Genomic DNA, 19,104 nt, shown 5'->3' with positions numbered 1-19,104 from the left:
AGAGGATACAAATATCAGGAAATATTGGCCAGGATGGGGCTCTGATAGCCAATAAAAATTCCTTACTGGATTTAAGGAGAACTATCTTTATTCAGAGGGCGATTAAAATATGGAACTTGCTACCACTCAATAGAATTCCTGAAATGAGAACAATATGCTGACTACCACATATAAAATCTCTGGCTAATATATGAAATTACTGGCATCAATCTCTAAAACCAATAGCATATGGAATAGCTGTGGAGAATAGCATTGAAGAGTTTAAGGTGATGTTAGGTAACTTCAGGGGAAAAAGGAATAGAAGGATATGCTGAGTAGATTATAGAAATAGAGTGGGAGGAGGTTCATGAGAAGCATAAACACAGACATAGACAAGCTGGGCCAAACAGCCGGTCCCTGTGCTGTAAATTCTATGTAACGGCATACTCACAGAAATGAAGGTGTAAAGCAAGTGCTGTAATTTCAATTTGTACATGACTAAATCCCACTAACATGAATCAGATAAATGACCAGTTAATCTATTTTCATAATGTGATTTTTGGGACAAGTGTTGATCAGGGCATCAAAAAATCTTCCCTGTGGTTTTTAAGTAGTGCCATGAAATCTTTCGTATTCCTCTGAACAGGTAAACTCTCCCAGCTCTTCAGCCTGTATTGCAGTGAAACTTCTATGCTCCAAATAAATCTACTTTATTGCTTCTCAAACTGGAAAAAAAAAAGGACAGAATGTATGACTTTAAAATGGTAGCCAAATTCTAACTGTGCACCCTGGCTCTCTAACCCCACTTCAATGCTTCAACTGAAGGCTACAATAGGTCTAAACTCTGTTGTAGCTCTGGTAGCACTCTCACCTCTAAGCCAGAAAACTGTGTTCAAATTCCACCCCAGAGAAAATCTAAACTAAAGGGATGCTGCATTGTCTTTTACATGAGATAATTAAGCAAGGCCCCATTTGCCCTCTCGGGATAACGTAAAAAATTCCGTGACACCATGTTGGAGAGCAGGGGAGTTTACCCTGATGTCCTGGCCATATTTCACACCTCAACCAAAATCATTAAAACAGATTGCCTAGTCATTATCACATTGCTTTGTACAAACTGGTTGCCACATTTCCTATAGTTCAACAGTAACTGCACTTCAAAAGCACTTTAACGACTATAAAGTGCTTTGTCCTGAGATTCTGAAAGTCACTTTACAATGCAAGTCTTTCTTTAATTACCACAGGGGATCGACTGCAACTCCTAATAGGCCAAAAGTGATTAAGATGTAACATTGGCTGCATCCTCAGTACCTCCTGCCACTTATAGAATTCTATTCAGCCACCTACACATGACACAGGAGTTTGACAGTGTGATTCTGCCTGTCAGTACAAAAGGAGGTATTCTCCATGGCGAACAATGTAAACGACTGCATACACTGCTTCAAATATGTGTATGCATGAAATTTTTATTAGATTTGATCCTAACTTTGTACCTTTTGGCAAGAGTAATATGGTTTTTAACGTAAACAAAGGGTTGGATTTTCCTGTCCCGCCAAGTCAATTGGCTTTGGCTGGGCTGCTGAATCTCCCGTGGTGCGTGCACCACAATGGGCTGGAAAATCCTGGCCTAAAGTTAACATTTTCAATAATGCAGAGTCACATATTACTGCAATTTGTGTATAGTGCATTTTCCTATCAAGCACAACAAGTTATTTGGTACTCACCTGAATTTGTACTGGCAGATTGTGATGCACTGTATTTAATAACTTCTCGGTTGGTTTCTCTTTACACATCAACACCAGCTCCAAATCCAGGTCCCCCTTTATCAGCAAACCCTTTGCAACCAATCCAATTCGCATCACTCCACACAAAACTCGACCGCTCTGTTCACTGTTAAAGCAATGATTAATTATGTGACTTGTTTTTTCTTCAAAAAGGGAAAAGTAAAATGCTCTATGAAACAGCTAGAAGAATTAGCCCTTTGAATAGTGAATTCTTTTGAAGCTTTCAAATATACAATTTTCTAACATATTGAATCATCGAACCTTACAGTCCTGAAATTTTTCCTTGTCAAGTATATATTAATTCCCTTTTGAAAATTATTATTGAACTACTTCACTATTTCAGGTAGTGCATCACAGAACATAACTTGCTGCAAAAAAATTTCACTCCCAGCATCCTGGGGCTCTTTTGTGAGTTAGCCTAAATCTGTAACCTATGGTTAACAACCCTCATGCCAGTGAAAATAGTTTCTCCCTTGATAATTTTGTACACCTATATTGACTCTCCCCTAAAACTTCCCTAGACTTTTCACATAACTAAAGTTCCTCATTCCTGGCACAATCCTAATATTTCCTCTGCACTTTCTTCTGAATTGTGGTGCCAAGAATTAGACACAATACCATACTTTAGATGAAGCAGGACCAGTGGTTTATAATAATTTAGCATGACTTTCTTGCTTTTGTACTTTATGCCTCTACAGTGTTTATACAATCCAGCATAGAGTATGCATTTGTTAAATAGCCTTATTGGCTTGTCCTGCCACCTTCAAAGGTCAGCGTTTGTAAACATCAAAGGTCTCTCTCTGTTCCTACAACCCCGTTGGAATTAGTTTAGTTTATGTTTCCTCTCCTCATTCTTCTTTTCAAAAACGTATCAATTCACACTTCTCTGCATTAAATTTAATCTGCCATGTGCCTGCTCATTTCACCAATCTGCCCCATGAAGTCTGTTGCTTTCCTGCTTACTCTTTATTACAGTTCCAAGTTTCCTATCGTCTGTAAACTTTGAATTTATGCCCAAGTGCAGATCATTAATATGTCTCAAAGCGAATTACAGCCCGAATACCAAATCCTTGGGGACATCACTCTATATTTCCCTCTAATCTGGGGAAAAAAGTACTCTCTGCTGTTTGCCTCGTAGTCTATTTTGTATCCACATTTTCAGTACTTTTTTTTTAATCCTCTGGGCTTTAATTTTACTAACAAGTCTATTATGTGGCACTTCATTAAACACTATCTCAAAGTCCATATACATGACATCACCTTTATTTCACTAAAAACTCAATCAAGTTCATCAGACACAGCTTACATTCAAAAATCCATGTCGGTTGTCATTTATTATCCCTTGTTATTCCAAGTAACAATTAATTTTGCCTTTGATTATGATCTCTTGGAGTTTCCATATCACTGATGTCAGGCTGATTGGCCTATAATCACCAGGTTTATCCTGTTGCCTTTTTTAAAAAAGGATGTAACATTTTCAACTCTCCAGTTCTCTTGCACCGCTCCCATATTCAAGCCCCGCGCCCCCATGGGAAAATCCTGCCCATAGAGATTAAAAAGATAATCGAAAGGAAGGATGGTTCTAACTTACAGAGCAAATGGAAACCATCTTGTGGGAACAGAAGACTTGATAGAGTATTAAATGAGTACTCTGTATCTGTCGCAGCAAAATCAGCTGCATGCCCGCCTACCTGTCAATGGCCAATTGAGGCCATTGACAGAGTAATTAAACTAATTAGTGGACCTGCCCGTCTAACCTTAAGGTTGACGGGCAGGCCAGGAGCCCCGGCGGGTATTAGAAAAAGCATGAAACCTCATCCACGGGCGGGATGAGGTTTCATTTAGGTTTTAAGAAGTTTTAATAAAGTTTTTGTAAAAATTATGGCCATGTCCCAACTCATGACAGCTTCACATGAGGGGACAAGTCAGGGAAATTTTATTTTTCTATTTTTAGCTTTTTTACATTTAGAGCCGATCTCCCTGAGGCAGCACTTAGCCTCAGGGAGATGAGTGCACTCTTCCGTGCGCATGCGTGAAAAAGCGCACTCTCGATTTTGGGATTCCTCCCCCCACCACCCACACAGGGAGCGCACAGTGCTTCTGTGTGGACGTCACGCTGAGTGGGTCTTAATTGGCCCGCCCACGTAAAATGGCGCTGCACCCCCAATCAGGGGCGCCGATCGGAGGCGCACCTGTGCGCACCCGCCCTTCAACGTCGCCCCCAACAGGGGGAAAATCCTGCCCTATGTTTACATAAGACTGTAGCATTATATTTTGAATTACCTGCTAATCTTTTCACCCATGTCCTCTTAACCCCTCTTAATCCGTTATCAGTCACTTCTGCACGTTGTATATTCTGCTTGCTTTTTAACAGACCTGACATTTATCATAATCCTCATAATTTTTCAGATTTCCAGCATCTGCAAGACTTTGCTCCTAATTTATCACGAGAATCTTCTTTCTGTTTCATCTTAATCACAAATTTTTTAGTGATCCAGGGAACTCTGATTTTGGATACCCTTTCTTTCCCCCTCAACAGGAATATGTTAAGTTTGGGGAGAAACAGGGTTAACCTTTCAGGTCAGTGACATTTCATCTGAACCTGTCACAGACCTGAGACATGAACTTTGTCTCTCCAAAGATGCTGCCAGATCTGCTGAGCATTTCCTGCATTTTCTGTTTTTATTTCAATTTCCAATATCTGCAGTACTTTGCTTTAGCATGTTTATTCTGCACTGGAACTCCCCTCCTTGAAGGCCTCCCATTCCTCAGTACTATTTCAGGGGGCAATTTCTATATCCAATCCATCTGGGCTAGATCTCTTTTCAACTCATTGACATTAGCCTTCTTCCAGTTATGTTACCTTGTCCTTGGTTGTTCCTTGTCCCTTTCAATAACTATTTTAAATCTAATTATATTGTGATCACAGCCTTCCAAACATGCTCCACTTGCCCCACTTCATTTTCCAGAACTAGACCCATTATGTATTTCTAAATAGTTGGATTGGAAAATAAATTTGGGAACTGTGACCTTGGAAATATGTAATTTTCCAATTTAAAGTCCACAACACAATTTTGTTTGCTAGAACTTAAAATAATCTCACACTATTGGAAATGAGAAATTTGTTTAATCTTTATGGGCTAGAACCAAATGTTAATCAAATTTTGCAAACTGAAATTTGCCAGCAACTAATCAACAATTATATGGATGAAAATCTGAGAAATCAGTAGAACACTCTTCAACTGGCACTGATATGCGAATCAATTACAATATTCCTTCTGCACAGAAAACACAAAAAATTCTTCAGTAAAATTGGGAACTCACTTTGTATTGCTCTCTGATGTGCCACTTTTCTTCACATCTGCAGCTCCATCTTCACCTGCATCCACATTAACTGATTGCAAATTAGTTTCATCCAAATAGTCCGATACATGTTTCAGTGCACATTCCACTGTTGAAACCATATTCTGCACAGCTTCAAGCTCTTCTTGGGAAGGATACACCGAGGAATGTTTTGCCATGACATGTCGGTCATCATTAGCAAATGTTCGGATTGGTCTCTTCAAAAAGAAAATGAAGTTTATATACTGAACCATTTACAAATTAACAAACAAAAAGTTCTAAAAGTTGTAAGTACTAAAAAAGCAGTGTCAAAATCCATGCATAGGATAATGCTTGTAGCCTGCTCTTCTGCTATTCCCTTGGGCATCCATTCCACTGGGTGAGGAGAACAGATATTCAGTTTTTCTTCTGTTCTTACTACAACTTCTGCTTGATAGAAATCTCTATAAGGTTAACAGCGGATAAATTGGAGATCACAGCTTTCAACTTCAGGAGGCATGAAACATACTGCTCTCTCCATTCTTTCATGGTTCAGAAATGTTATTCTTTACTACTTATATAATTTACACACTTATATAATTCACTTACTGTAAAACTGTATAGTTTACTCAGCCAGATGTAATTTCCACATATTATTCAAAATCATATGGATGATAATGAAAAACCAGTCTGAAAAATTATCAACATCATAATCATAAATGGCATAATTATCCATTTCCCTGCAGAAGTCTACCTTTGAGCAACCCAAGATAATACGGTTAAATCTGGTGCACCAGCCACTCTTTTTAGCTTTACATTACATTGAGGGAGATTACTGAGACAGCAGCTATACATAACTGGACTTTTAAAAGGGGATCATATTATGAGTTATGCAGCTAAGGCTGCCTGCGGGGACTGTGGACTCAAAAATAAGCCTTTGATTTCATGAGAAAATGCGAAAAGCATAAAGTCTCAATCACAAATCAGGTAGCACAGGAGAGGATTGGTTAAGAGCTTGGCATGCAGGGAACATAACTTGAAGAATGTTGAAGACCCTACCAAGGTAGGTAATGTTAGATTGCTTACCTTCAGTATGGTCTTCTTCATTCTTTCAACATACTTCATCCTCCAAATACAAATGATTAAGCCATCACCCAAACGGGGGAAAATTGCAAGACACTGTCCATTTAAGACTTTTCATCCTTGCAGTAGCCATGCAAGCCACATGATCTCCCCCGCCTGTGCTGCATATAAGGTCTCATTCTGTACCTCAGTTCTTTCATGGAGGAGAAAACAGAAGAGATCAAATTGATACAGCGCAAAATACATAAAAGAAATTGGTAAGCGCCAAGTGAGAAAAAGAAATAGTATGGTTTGAGCTACTCCGAATATTATTTCCTTATTTGCACTGCAAAAGGCAGTTTGCTTTACTGTTCTGCATTTCCTACAATTTCAAACTTACCTATATGCATTTAGTGCAGTTGTTTACGCATAGAGAATAGCTGAACCACCACACTAACCTCACCTACACTGTATTAACATGGTCATATGGCAGACCCAGTGCTTATGTGGCTGATTAAGGGTTTTTGACTACTGTTTTAACATCCAAAGATATAAATATCACTTAATTAATCTGGTGCCAAATCCATACATGTATGATCACAAAAAGACATGGTTGCAATAGGTAATATAAAAACTGTTGACCAAGCACTAAGGGATAGGTAAAACAACAGTAAATTGCATTGAAAGATTACAATAGGTCTCAAAACATTAATGTTATTTCAGCACTTAAGAAATTTGACTAGATTTTCATGCTTCAGCTGCAGTGAAACCTTGTATAATATCAAAGTAGACAATTGGTATTCGCAGTTTGTAAAAACTGAATTTTGTTTTCTCCTTCTCCCAATTGAGCCATGACTGTGGGAGGGTGACTGGGATAGGTGAAAAAAACAAGAGCTTTGGTCAGAACCCTCAACAGACTGCCATGTGTCCCCCGGATTATCAGCATTACTCAACACAGGCACACAATTCTTCCATGCCCATTCTCTTACACACACACACTCAGCTTGTGACCTCTCTCATCCTCCTTGTCCTTTCGATCTATGGGAAGATAAAGACAGACCATTACTGATACTGTGCAGGTGGTGAGGTAAAGTGAAAATCTGTCCTCAAAATCAGTGCCTAAAGTTCTGCCAGGGTCCAAAAACTGGGTATCCCACCCAGGACAGACTCCCACCAATTTCTGCCACTGGGACTGATTGCCTATGCTTCTCTTCCTTTATCAGAGTGCAAAGAGTTATATTTTCTTTCAACACTATAAAAGGTGGACTTTCTATTTCATATACAACAACAAATCAGTGGAGTAATTAGATTACTCTCCTGATTGTGCTCAGCGCTATTTAGCACATCAGCATTCCATAAAACATAGGTGTCCTTGCACTGGACCTCTGACTGGCTCAAGGCTCTATGTGATTGCAGATTATGCAGCCCATCACCATTCTTGATCTCAACACTAGAATTCGTCTCAGTACATTTATCCACCATTGTGTACAGACCTGCTCAGTCAGCCTGTAACTTTATATTATGCCTCGCTGGTAATAGAACAAGTATATTCTAGCATATTACTCTCGGTAGCTGGTAATGTGGTTGCACCAGCTTTTCTAATAACCCTGAGATTCTTCTACAGATGCTCAGCTCAGCTCTCTCAGCCTCCATACATGCTCCACACATTTCCAGTTCAGTCTCACTGGCTAGATTAAGGATTGAACAAAATGATGAAAAGCTCAAAACAGTGGATGTTCAAAGACATTTGAAAGTGGGGCGGGTGGGGGGTGGAATGGTCCATGCATAGAGATCATTAAAATGTCATGAACAAATAGGGAAAACAATCAAAAATGACTAATGAAATATTGGGCTTTATAGCTAGTGTACTAGGAGACAAATGGACAAAAGTTACGCTACAAAACTCTGGTTACGCTTGGAGTACTGTGAGCAATTCATGGCACCACCACATCTTAGGAAGGATATAGCTGGTCTTGGAGAGATTGCAGCTTAGCTTTATCAGAATTTTACCTGGACTCTTAAGGGTCACATTATGAGGTGAGCTTACATAAGCTAGGATGAAGGCAAAATACTGCAGATATTGGAAATCTGAAACAAAAACAAAAAATGCTGGCAAAACTCAGCAGGTCTGATAGCATCTGTGGAGAGAGAGAGACAGAGTTAACGTTTCGAGACTGTATGACTCTTCTTCAGAGCTCTGAAGAGTCAAACGGACTCAAAAGAATAACTCTGTCTTTCTCTCCACAGATGCTGCCAGGCCTGCTGAGTTTTGCCAGAATTTTTTGTTTTTGTTACATAACCGAGGGTAGAACCTTAGTCTCGGCGAGTTGGGGGGGGGGGGCACACGCCGAGGTGTGAAATGAGGCGGGATGAGGTCTCATAAATGTTTATAAAGTGTTTGAAAAATTTTCAGTAAAATTAATGGACATGTCCCAGCTCATGTGACAGTTTCACACAAGGGGGCAAGTCCTTGAAATTTTTTTTAACCTTTATTCAATGTTTTATAAGTGAAAGTAATCAGTGCCTCAGGGAGATTTCTGTGCTCTTTCACAAGCATGCGCAAAAGAGCACACTCCCCGACACAGGCATCCTGCCCACCTGCACAGGGAGCGCTCAGCGCTTCCGGGCGGACCTTAATTGGCAGTGCACAACCCCCACCCCCCCCAACTTGACGGGGAGAAAATTCTCCCTCTATTCCCTGGTATTTAGAAGGTTCAACATGATTTGATCAAAGTTTTCAAGATATTAAAATAGGGGTGGTTATAATCTAGTAGAGACTGATAACATTTAAAAAGAATGGTTGTTTGGTAGTACAGAACTTGCGTATTTCTGAATAAGGGGGACATGCTGTCGAAGCTTTCAGACTTCTCTTACATACAACTAATTTAAGATTATCAGTCAGACTCACAGTGCGGCTCACTTAGATGTACATATATTCACACACAGGGCCCTGTCCTTTGCAAACAGAAAGAACATATCTATGCAGTGCATCTTTTTTCAAATAAACAGAAGCTTGGGGGATGCCACCCCTGGTTTATTTCCCACGGCAATACCTTGACTATTTAAAGTCAACCTGCCTGGTTTGAATTTAAACAAAAGCTCGGCAGTGAACTACTCCTTGGTGCATTCTCCATGGCAACCCCTCTACCAAGCAGAGTCCACTTGCCAACCAATCAACATTCTCTTCTTATGCAGTATAAAATGTTATTCCCTTTACAATTGGTATTCTTGTGAATCTGTCCTGATAAGTGCAAGACAAAAAGCTTCGACAGCATGTCTGTTTTTCCCAGCAACATTTAAGAAGAAATTCGAACTTCAAACTAATTGCTGAAAAGTATGCCACAAGATTTCACATGTTAATATTTTTAATATAAGAAATCACTAAAAATACTATTAACTAAACAATTTTTGTAGACAACTTATATTTTAAGACTTGAGAAAGGAACAATCCTCTTTTATACATCGTACCCTTCACAGAATTCCAGTCCTTGTAACATACAGTCCGCCAGTCCACAGCTGCTTCCAGCTTCCAACAGGTTCACATTTTTCCATTTCACCGAGTAGTAACTTTGAGTGACCGTCTTCAGATGCTTCCCTCAATTTTAAAAGTGTTTCCCAAATCCATGTCAGCAGTAAAGCCCACGCTGATGATTCTTCTTCTGCCCCAGCCAAGGCAGGACAAATCTCCTGGATTCCTTAATTAGCTGTGGAACGTATCTCTTCAACTAAAGGCCATCTCCCTCCAGCAACCAGTTTGTGTAGCTCACAGAGAATCTGCAGCCTCTTCTTTCTCATGACCACTCCAACAGCTGTTCCTCTCTTTTTCTTTTGTCCAAAAGCTTGGAGCCAGCAAGTCTATTTACTGTTAGCACAGCTGCCTTTGCCTTTTGTTCCCAAGTCTGAGAACTTTGTACCTAGCTCAGCGGGTCTCTTGGCTAAGCCAGGCTTGTCCTCAGGCAGGATTCATAATAGTCACATGACCCTATTCATTTTAACCCAATTTTAAAGACAGTCCAAAATACAATCGTCTTATGAACGTCATAACAGTACAGGGACAGGGAGAAAACCTATTTCCGCTGGGTGGGAGGTAGAAGACTAGTGGGCATAGTCTAAATGTTAACTTCATGAGTGAAGTTAGGAAACACTTCCACATGGAAAGGGTGGTAAATGTTTGGAACTGGATCAGTTGTTAATCTTAAGCCTGAAAATGACAGATTTTTGTCAACCAAATGTGTAAAGGGATATAGGGGCAAAGGCAGGTACAAGGAGTTAGACTGCAGATCATCCATGATCACACCGAATCTACTCTGATCCTTTGGTCCTGGTCTGGGCTTTTCCCTCAACTACAAATCTTTGCACTGCATCAATTGGTTGTACACTTAAGTGTCTGTACATTAAGTCAGATGGAGAGAACCTGTTAATTTTTATGACATCTTCCTACCAGAACATGACATATGGGGCAATTTGCTATATGGCTAATATGCTGAGAAACCTCTATTAGCCCTTGCATCAGCTCATAGTATCAAGTGGACAGAAACTTTTTTATGTGGCTTTTTAACTGTGGTTGCAATGAATAATTAATTGAGTAACTAGTTGTTGAGACATGAAACTAGAATGTCACATGGGAGTCCAATCTGTGTAAAAATTTCTAACAATGCATCAATCATGATATCAGTGTCCGTTGACGCCATCAGTTATCTTGGTCAGCAAGCACCATTTCAGAAAAAAAATTCCACCAACAGGCATGCCAATTCTCCTAAACAGTTGGTTTATAATGAGCAGATAATGCAATGGTGCTTTGATGCAAACCCTAACTTACTGACACGGTCATTCCACATTCTACAAAATATTCTGTTTTCTTGCAGATCAATCTTCAAAAGAACAGAACTCTTCTGTTGAAGAGTCATACGGACTCGAAACATTAACTGTATTCCTCTCCGCAGATGCTATCAGACCTGCTGAGTTTTTCCAGGTATTTTTTGTTTTTGTTTTGTCCTTTCTTCATACCTTTGCCACTATGAAAGTTTGGGTTGTAGGCTGCTGATGCTTTTTGTGACTCATCATTAAATGGCCTCCAGTTTGGGGTCAGTTCAGACCCATAGCTAGCTCAGCACAATTCAAACTGTGCAGGGCCCTTGGTACACTGCAAGATATCATGGGGAGTCCTTTATTTCCTCACATGCTTCTATGAGGTCTGATATCACTGCAGTAACAGAAACTGCATTACGGAATTTTACAGGCTCTCCTGGCTTGAATTGTGAAATCATGGCTGCTTGAGCTGTTTCTTGTTCATATTTTAATATATTCACCAGGAGTCTATCATACAGTTAGCTAGATGCCTAGAATGTTGATCAGAGTAAGGGCAATAGCACCGGTCTGATCCCTACTTTGGCTGAGGTAGGCTCGAAGCTGCCTCTTTGCCCTACCCATGGTTAAAAATCATGGCAGTTTGCTGTGCTTTGGCGAATAATCATCAAGGAATGAGGAGGAGAGGGAGGAGAAGAAGAAACTATTTTGTATTCTTTACCCCTGGTTCTGGTCTCACCCACAAGTGGAAACGTCTCTACATTTATCTTATCAAGCCCTTTCATAATCTTGAAGGCCTCTTTCAGACTTAAAAGGCTCCAGCCTGTTCATAACAAAAACAGAATTACCTGGAAAAACTCAGCAGGTCTGGCAGCATCGGCGGAGAAGAAAAGAGTTGACGTTTCGAGTCCTCATGACCCTTCCACAGAACCGAATCCAGCCTGTTCATGATAGGTATAAAGCTCTGGTCTAATTCTAGTAGATCTTACTGCATCGTCACTAATGCACCTATATCTATTTTATAAAATGAAGACCAAAACTCTTTACAGTGTTCCAAGTGTGTTCCAACTAAAGTGCTGACAAGTTTAACATGACCTCTCTGCTTTTCAACTCTGCCCCTCTAGAAATGAATCCATGTTTTGTTTGTATTTTTATAGTCTTGTTAACCTGTATTGCTACGTTAGCGATCTATGTCATCTATCCTCGACTTCATTTAGATCCTCATTTTCCAAGGAACGTGTGTCCTCCTTGTTCTTCCAACCAAAATGTATATTACCTTGCACTCAGCGAAATTGAAATTCATTTGCCAATTATACTCCGACTGTGTAGGCTTACTGTTTTCTTGCTGCAGTGCTCTTCTGTATTAACAAAAGCATCCAATTTACTTTTGATTTTCTCCTATTGCTTCCGCTGTTTTTTTTCCTGCCTCCAATTTATGAAATTTTAAGTGCTGTGCATGTTTCTTAATTCTTCTCCCACACCCCCGCCCACCCCCTCCCCCGCCCCCCCGCCGCAGCTAGACAGGCAAGTTTCAGCTCACTATCCACATTTTTCTGAACCCAAAGTCAATTAATTTCATTTGTTGCTGTTTTTAGATTTAATTTAATGCCACCTTCTTTGTTCCCTGCATGATATCAGCCCCACTAGCTATGATTTAGGCTTCTCCCCGATAGTTTTTTTCTTATTCCCATGTAAAGGGCAGCTTGTATAGGAAAATGCACATTCCCCATGATTTAACTAAACATTATGGCCTGGACTTTGCTCTAACAATGGCAAGGCTTACAATATATTACAAATTTAACAACAACTTCTGGCATCCACACACACACACACACACACACACACACACAACACACACACACACACACACACACACACAGTTAAACACAAAAATACAGAAGTTGCTGTCAGGGACTTTGCTCTTTCACAGGTGTGCTGTTCCAGTCCTCGCTGATAAGGCTCAGCACTGAAATCATTAATGGTGTGAACCTACGGTAATCACCCACAAGCCTCACGTTAAAAAGGCCTGGAAATGTTAGGGCTAGTGCATTCAGGAGATAATTACTGCTGAACAACCTCTCTAACCTTGTAAAATTAACCCTACAGCTGTGGAGCCTCATTCCCTCAGAAGGAAATAAATGTAGCAGACATTTGAAAAATAAACATTTTTAAGTTCTCTTTTATTGCTCTCCTGTAATCATATTTGTATGCAATCTTTTAGTTATATTTAAATCTTTGAACAGGGAAATAATGTTTCCTGTTTAGTTCCTGGCTCAAAATCTGTCTGTCTCAGTGAGGATTCTTCAATCTGATTTTTTTGAAGAGCTACCCCACTGCTTCTCCTGCTCACACATCACCACAGGCCCCATGGAAAGGGTTTCCCACTTGATCAGATGTGGAATTAGTAGAATTTTCTGCTGACAAGCCTGCAAAAAGTTTCTGTCTGACTGCATACAAGGTGGATGACAAAAGCCATTCCTTGGCTGCTGGAAGGGAAATCTGTGGGATGGAGGTGGGCCCACCACCCCGGGTGCAAATCTGAGGCGCCACAGACTGTTTGAAAGGCTCACTGTAATTCTCTGCAGCTTTGCCCCAGTTGTATGGTTAAACATTAGATCCTCTTGCCCTCACCCCTCACATCCCTATCGCCCCTACACTAACTCCCCATGCTCATATGCCCCCTCCCACTTCCAATGGCCGCTCAATCCCTCCTTGGCAACCCATGCCTGCCATCCATTCCTATGACTCTTTATAACCCCTATACCAATTTAGTTCCAAGTCATGCCCTCCACCCACCAAGAGCCTTTGCTCTTACACCCTCAAAGCCAACTCACCCAGTATTTACTATAGGCAGAGATCAGGAGCTTTGAAGTTCTAAACATCTATTACAATTCACTATATAAAAAAAGCACTTGCCTCATGAAAGCTCATTCAATACACTTAAATCCCCTCAAGCACTTAATCCCTTATAAAAACAAACATTTATATTCATAACCCCTCAAAGCCAGCTAATTCTTTAATAACCTCTTAGAGCTGTCGATCGAACTGTGAACTTACAACTCCCCCACTGTACTAACGATGATGTGGAAAGCAGTCAAACATTAATAATGCTTTAATTATTGCAATTAGGTTATGTCAACAAACAGCTATTGAAACCATTAAAATAGGTTTCTTATTCAGCCATCACAAACAAAGACAGGCAGTTTATTTTTCAATTTTTAACAGGATGGCTATTTAAATAACTTGACAGCTTGGCAATTCTATAGATCTTATCTGCCCTTCAAGAACATTTATGATCTCACAAAAGATTCAAATAGCCTTGCTGAGTTTGGGTTTCCCACATGTGCAAATCATGTTCTGCACCTGTTTCCCATCCACTACCACCCCCTGCCTTCCCAACACCTTTAGTGAAAATGGGTCTGTCAGAATTCTGCCAGAATCCGGGTCCCGACTGCCATTTTTAAAAGGTTGCAGAAGTCTCCATGACTCTACAGAAATACAGCCCTATATATTTGAATACATGAAGCATTCATAATCAGTTATGAATTAGTGGCACAAAGAGATAAATGGATTTGATCCAGTACTCATTACTGATTGCAGAGTCACCAAGATTGGAAACTAAATATTCCATGATACTTGACTTTAGAAAAGACAGCCAAAATGGAAAAGGTGACGTGGCCCTGACAATAATGGATGAGGTAAAGGCAGTAGAAAGGATCTTAGTTCAGAAAATCAGAATCAGTATTGATGGAGCTATGAAATAACAAAGGGCAGAAAACTGGTTGGAAAAGCTTACAGGCCTGCTAACAGCCATCAGTGTTGGCCAGAGTGCAAATCAGGAAATTAGAGGAGCATATAACAAGGTAATACAATAATCCTGGGGGACTTTAATCTTCATACTAACTGGGCAAACAAATTGGCAAAAAGCCACATGCAGGACAAGTTTGTGGAATGCATTTGAAGGCAGTTTTTCAGACTAACATATCGAGGAAGCAACTTTGGAACAGACTATTTTAGACCAAGTATTGTGGAATGAGACAGGGTCAATTAGTAATCTTATAGGAAAAGGCCATCTGGGGAAGAGTGATCACAATATGAAAAATCTCTAAGTTAGAGAGCGATGCAGTTAAGTCTGAAACTAGGGGCTAAAATTTAAAGCTAGGTATGGGGGTGAGTTGACTGAGGTGGATTGAGAAATTAGATTAAAAAGATATGATGGCAGATAAACAATGCCAAACATTTCATAGAATCATAGAATGATTACAGCATAGAAGGAGGCCAATTGCCTTGTCACATCTGCGCCAGCACTCTGAAAGAGCTATTCATTATTACGACACAGCCGATGGTAAATGCTGAGTTGTTCAAATCCTAGAGAGAAACTTGAAACAACTGTCATAACTATTTTTTGAAATTTGTATGTTTCAAGATGTAGGCTTTGAATTCAGTAGTAATAAGACTACGGAGTCTCAAGATGCTTTTATAAAACTAAACATTTATTATTACCAGATTGCAAGCACATACATATATGTTTATAAAATTACTACTATAACTACAAAAATCCCCTAATTAATCTGACTTCTAGTTACACCTCCATAAAGGCAACAGTAAAACACAGATTTAAACAGGCGCCTGACAAAGCACACTCTGGACAGTTGCATTCAAAACGAGTTTCTTTCAGCTCTGGGTCTTTGCAGACAGCAGCTTGGCTTGAAGCTTACAGGCTGAAGGCTTTACATCTTCGAATCCCTCCTCCTTATATGAAGTCTTTTCTTCCTTTATACATATTTTCCTCTTTGAATACAAATTTTCATTGTATCACTATGTCATTTGAACTTTACCTCTTCTAACAATAAAATCCTTTCATAAAGCCAATTTTATTGGTAAGCTTTGGAAAAAGTAAACACATTGTTTGGTTTCTTCTGGCTAGGTTCAATATTTCACCCATTCTTTTGAATGGTTTATTTAAAATGCAAATTGCCTCCTTTACACTTCACCATGTAACTTCCTTATGTTTACCTAATTAACATTTCAAACCTACTTCTCTTCTATACATCAAAGCCTCTAGACCAACTGGCTATAATCCAATTAAGACACACACACATACACACACAGATACTACTAAACTCTACTTTAAAATAATTTCCACTAACATTGTAGACATTATTACATCTTCTTGACATTCACCTAGTGCCATCCCCCACCTTCCCCCCCTAACCCTGCACGTTCCTCCTTTACAGACAACAAGCCAATTCCTTTTTGAATACTCTGATCGAACTTGCCTCCATCACACTCTCACTATTCTTCTCGCAGTTCACAATGCTTCCAGGCTTCATATCATCTGTAAATTTTGAAAATGTGCCCTGTACACCAAGGTCTAGGTCATTAATATATATCAGGAAGAACAAGGGTCCCACTACTGACCTCTGGGGAACTCCATTAAAACCTTCCTTCAGCCCGAAAAACATCTGTTAAACACAACACTCTGTTCCCTGTCACTCAGCCAATTTTGTAACCAGGTTACTACTGTCCTTTCTATTCCATGAGTTATAACTTTCCTCACAAGTTTGTTGTGCAACACTGTATAGTACTACATGTCTTTTGGAAGTCCATCAATAGCAAAATCCACATCAATCCTCTTTATTACTTCTTTAAAAAATCATATTTTGACAAATATACATTCCCTTAAAGGAATAAAACTCTGCTGGAAATGTTGTGAAATAGCCAAGGCTAACTAGAAAAATTAAGGATCGTGTTAGATTAAAAGAAGGCTTACGGCGTTTCCAAAGAGACTAGTAAGCCCAAAGATTGGAAGGGTTTTAAGCATCAATAAAGAATGACCAAAAAGTTGTAAAGGAGAAAATATTATGACAGTAAACTAGCAAGAAATATGAAAACAGACTCTAAGAACTTATATATCAGTACTCAAAAAGGAAGGTCAGTGAAAGTAAATATGAGTCCCTTAGAGACAGAGACAGGAGAAATTATAATGGGGAACATGGAAATGGCAGGGCTGCTTAACAAATATTTTGCCTCTGCTTCACAGTAGAAGACACAAAGGCTATACTGGAAATTGTGGGGACCCAAGAATCTAATGAGAATGAGGAACTTAAATTAATACTCAAAAAACTGGAAAAATTAATGGGACAAAAAGCTGGTAAATCCTTTGGATCTGGTGGTCTATACCCTAAGATTTTAAAAAGGTGGTTGCAGGGGTGGATGCATTTATTTTGATATTCCACAATTTCCTAATTTCTAGAATGGTCACTGTCAGTTGGAAGGTAGCAAATGTAACTCGTCCTCCTTTCTTGCACAGCAGAAAGAAAACTGGGAGCTATAGGCCAGATAGTCTGATCAATTGTAGGAAAATGCCAGAATCTATTAAGGACAGGGTAACAGGTACTTGAGAAATCAACACATTATCTTGGCAGAATCAACATGGATTTATTAAAGGGAAATCGTGTTTGACAAACCTTTTTTTCCAAGTGTGTAACTAGAGGATAGATCAGAGGGAACCAGTGGATATATTGTATTTGGATCCTCAAATTCTCAGAAGACATTCAATAAGGTGCCAAGAAGAAGCTGTTACACAAGGTTAATGCTCATGAGATTGGGTGGGGGATAATATATAGAAGGGTTGGTTAACAGACAGAAAACAGAGAGCAGGGATAAAAGGGTACTTTTCACGATGGTAGGGCGTAACTAGTGAGTCGTCACAAGGATCAGTGCTTGGACCTTAACTATGTACAATCTATAAAATGGCTTATACGAGAGGAACAAATGCAATATATCAAAATTTACTGATATTATAAGGCTAGGTAGGAAAATAAGTTATGAGGAGGATACAAAGGGTTGAAAAGGAATATAGGCCAACTGAATGATTGGGTGAGAAGCTGGCTGGTGGAGTAGGATGTGGGGATACTGTGAAATTATGCACTTTGCTAAGAATGGAAAAGCAGACACTTTTAAAAAAAGGCAATAACTAGTAAATGTTGGTGTTCAGAGGGTTTGGGAGTGTTTGTGTACGAATCACAGAAAGTTAACACTCAGGTGCAGCAAGCAATTAGCAAGGCAAATGGTATGTTAGCCTTCATTGCCATGGAGTTGGGAGTATAATAGCAAGTTTTGCTGCAATTATATAAGGATTTAATGAAACCACAAGGAGCATTGTGTACAGAATTGGTCTCTGTACCCAAGGAAGGATATGCTTGCCTTAGATGGGGTGCAATGAAGGTTCACTAGATTGACTCCTGGGATGAGCAGGCTGTCCTTTGAAGGAAGGTATATATGTAAGGGAAATAGAGTATTATGGGCCTATGTTCTCTGGACTTTAGAAAAATGAGAGGTGATGTCATTGAAACATGCAAAATTATTAAGAGGGCTTGACAGGGTAAATGCTGTTTCCCTAGCTGGAGCATCTAGAATTATAGGTCATAGTTTCAAGGTAAAGAGTCAAGACCAAGAATTGTAGATTTTTGGGCAGTCAGGGTGTCAAAGGTAGAAAAGTGAAGTTGATGCAGAAGTTCAGCCATGATCTTATTTAATTGCAGAGCAGGCTTCATGCGCTGTATAGCCTATTCCTGCTCCTATTTCATATGTTCTTATTCTATTGGTGGGTGATTCAGACAGTGAGTGCAGTAGTAGTTGGCTCTGAGCAAACAAGCTAACTTCTAATGAAAATGTTAAAAATCTTGCTTTTTGAAATGGGGAAGCAGAAGTGATAGCCCTCCTAGGACGGGTACATGAAGGATAAACTATTACCAAGATGACCCAATTACAGTACGGCTTAAAAATTTATTAAATAATCAATCATTACACACAAAGGCATTATACCGAATTATTACAACTGTAGCTGGGCAGTACTGACTTAGTTTTGAGGCTGTGCTGATGAAAACACATCTCCTGTGGGCATTACAGCTCATAAGAATGGCTTAAAAATTTCAGACTGCTCGGTGTCTCCAGATAAGAAGTATGGTAATCTGTAATAGCTTGCCCTGGGACCTTTTGCAGACCAAGACAACAGGCTGTAAGTGACCTGAGACAGTAAGTAAAAAGGGAGATAGTTAATCATGCTATGAATTGTTGAGAGTGCTCTTTTGGCATCAACGGCAAGCCACTTGATTTAACATTAAAATGGTGGTTACTCTAGACACCA

The 19,104-nt window shown here is 39.6% G+C and overlaps 1 protein-coding gene across 4 annotated transcripts in view; it reads right to left on the bottom strand.

The window, feature by feature from the left end:
- LOC121280928 (spermatid perinuclear RNA binding protein) overlaps nt 1–19,104 on the bottom strand; it is a 182,726-nt gene that overhangs the window by 65,386 nt on the left and 98,236 nt on the right. For 2 of the 4 annotated variants that reach the window (XM_041193356.1, XM_041193358.1), the window contains exons 4-6: nt 6,171–6,360; nt 5,088–5,323; nt 1,704–1,869 (exon numbers count right to left, since the gene is read on the bottom strand). In XM_041193356.1, the coding sequence (XP_041049290.1) occupies nt 1,704–1,869; nt 5,088–5,323; nt 6,171–6,209 (441 nt within the window). In that variant the 5' untranslated portion in view covers nt 6,210–6,360. The remainder of the gene's footprint in view (nt 1–1,703; nt 1,870–5,087; nt 5,324–6,170; nt 6,361–19,104) is intronic. The other 2 variants (XM_041193359.1, XM_041193360.1) reach the window with 1 other exon arrangement.

This window comes from Carcharodon carcharias, chromosome 8 (genome assembly GCF_017639515.1).
Source record: "Carcharodon carcharias isolate sCarCar2 chromosome 8, sCarCar2.pri, whole genome shotgun sequence".
Lineage (NCBI taxonomy): Eukaryota > Metazoa > Chordata > Chondrichthyes > Lamniformes > Lamnidae > Carcharodon > Carcharodon carcharias.
This window is presented reverse-complemented; position numbering and strand designations above follow the sequence as displayed.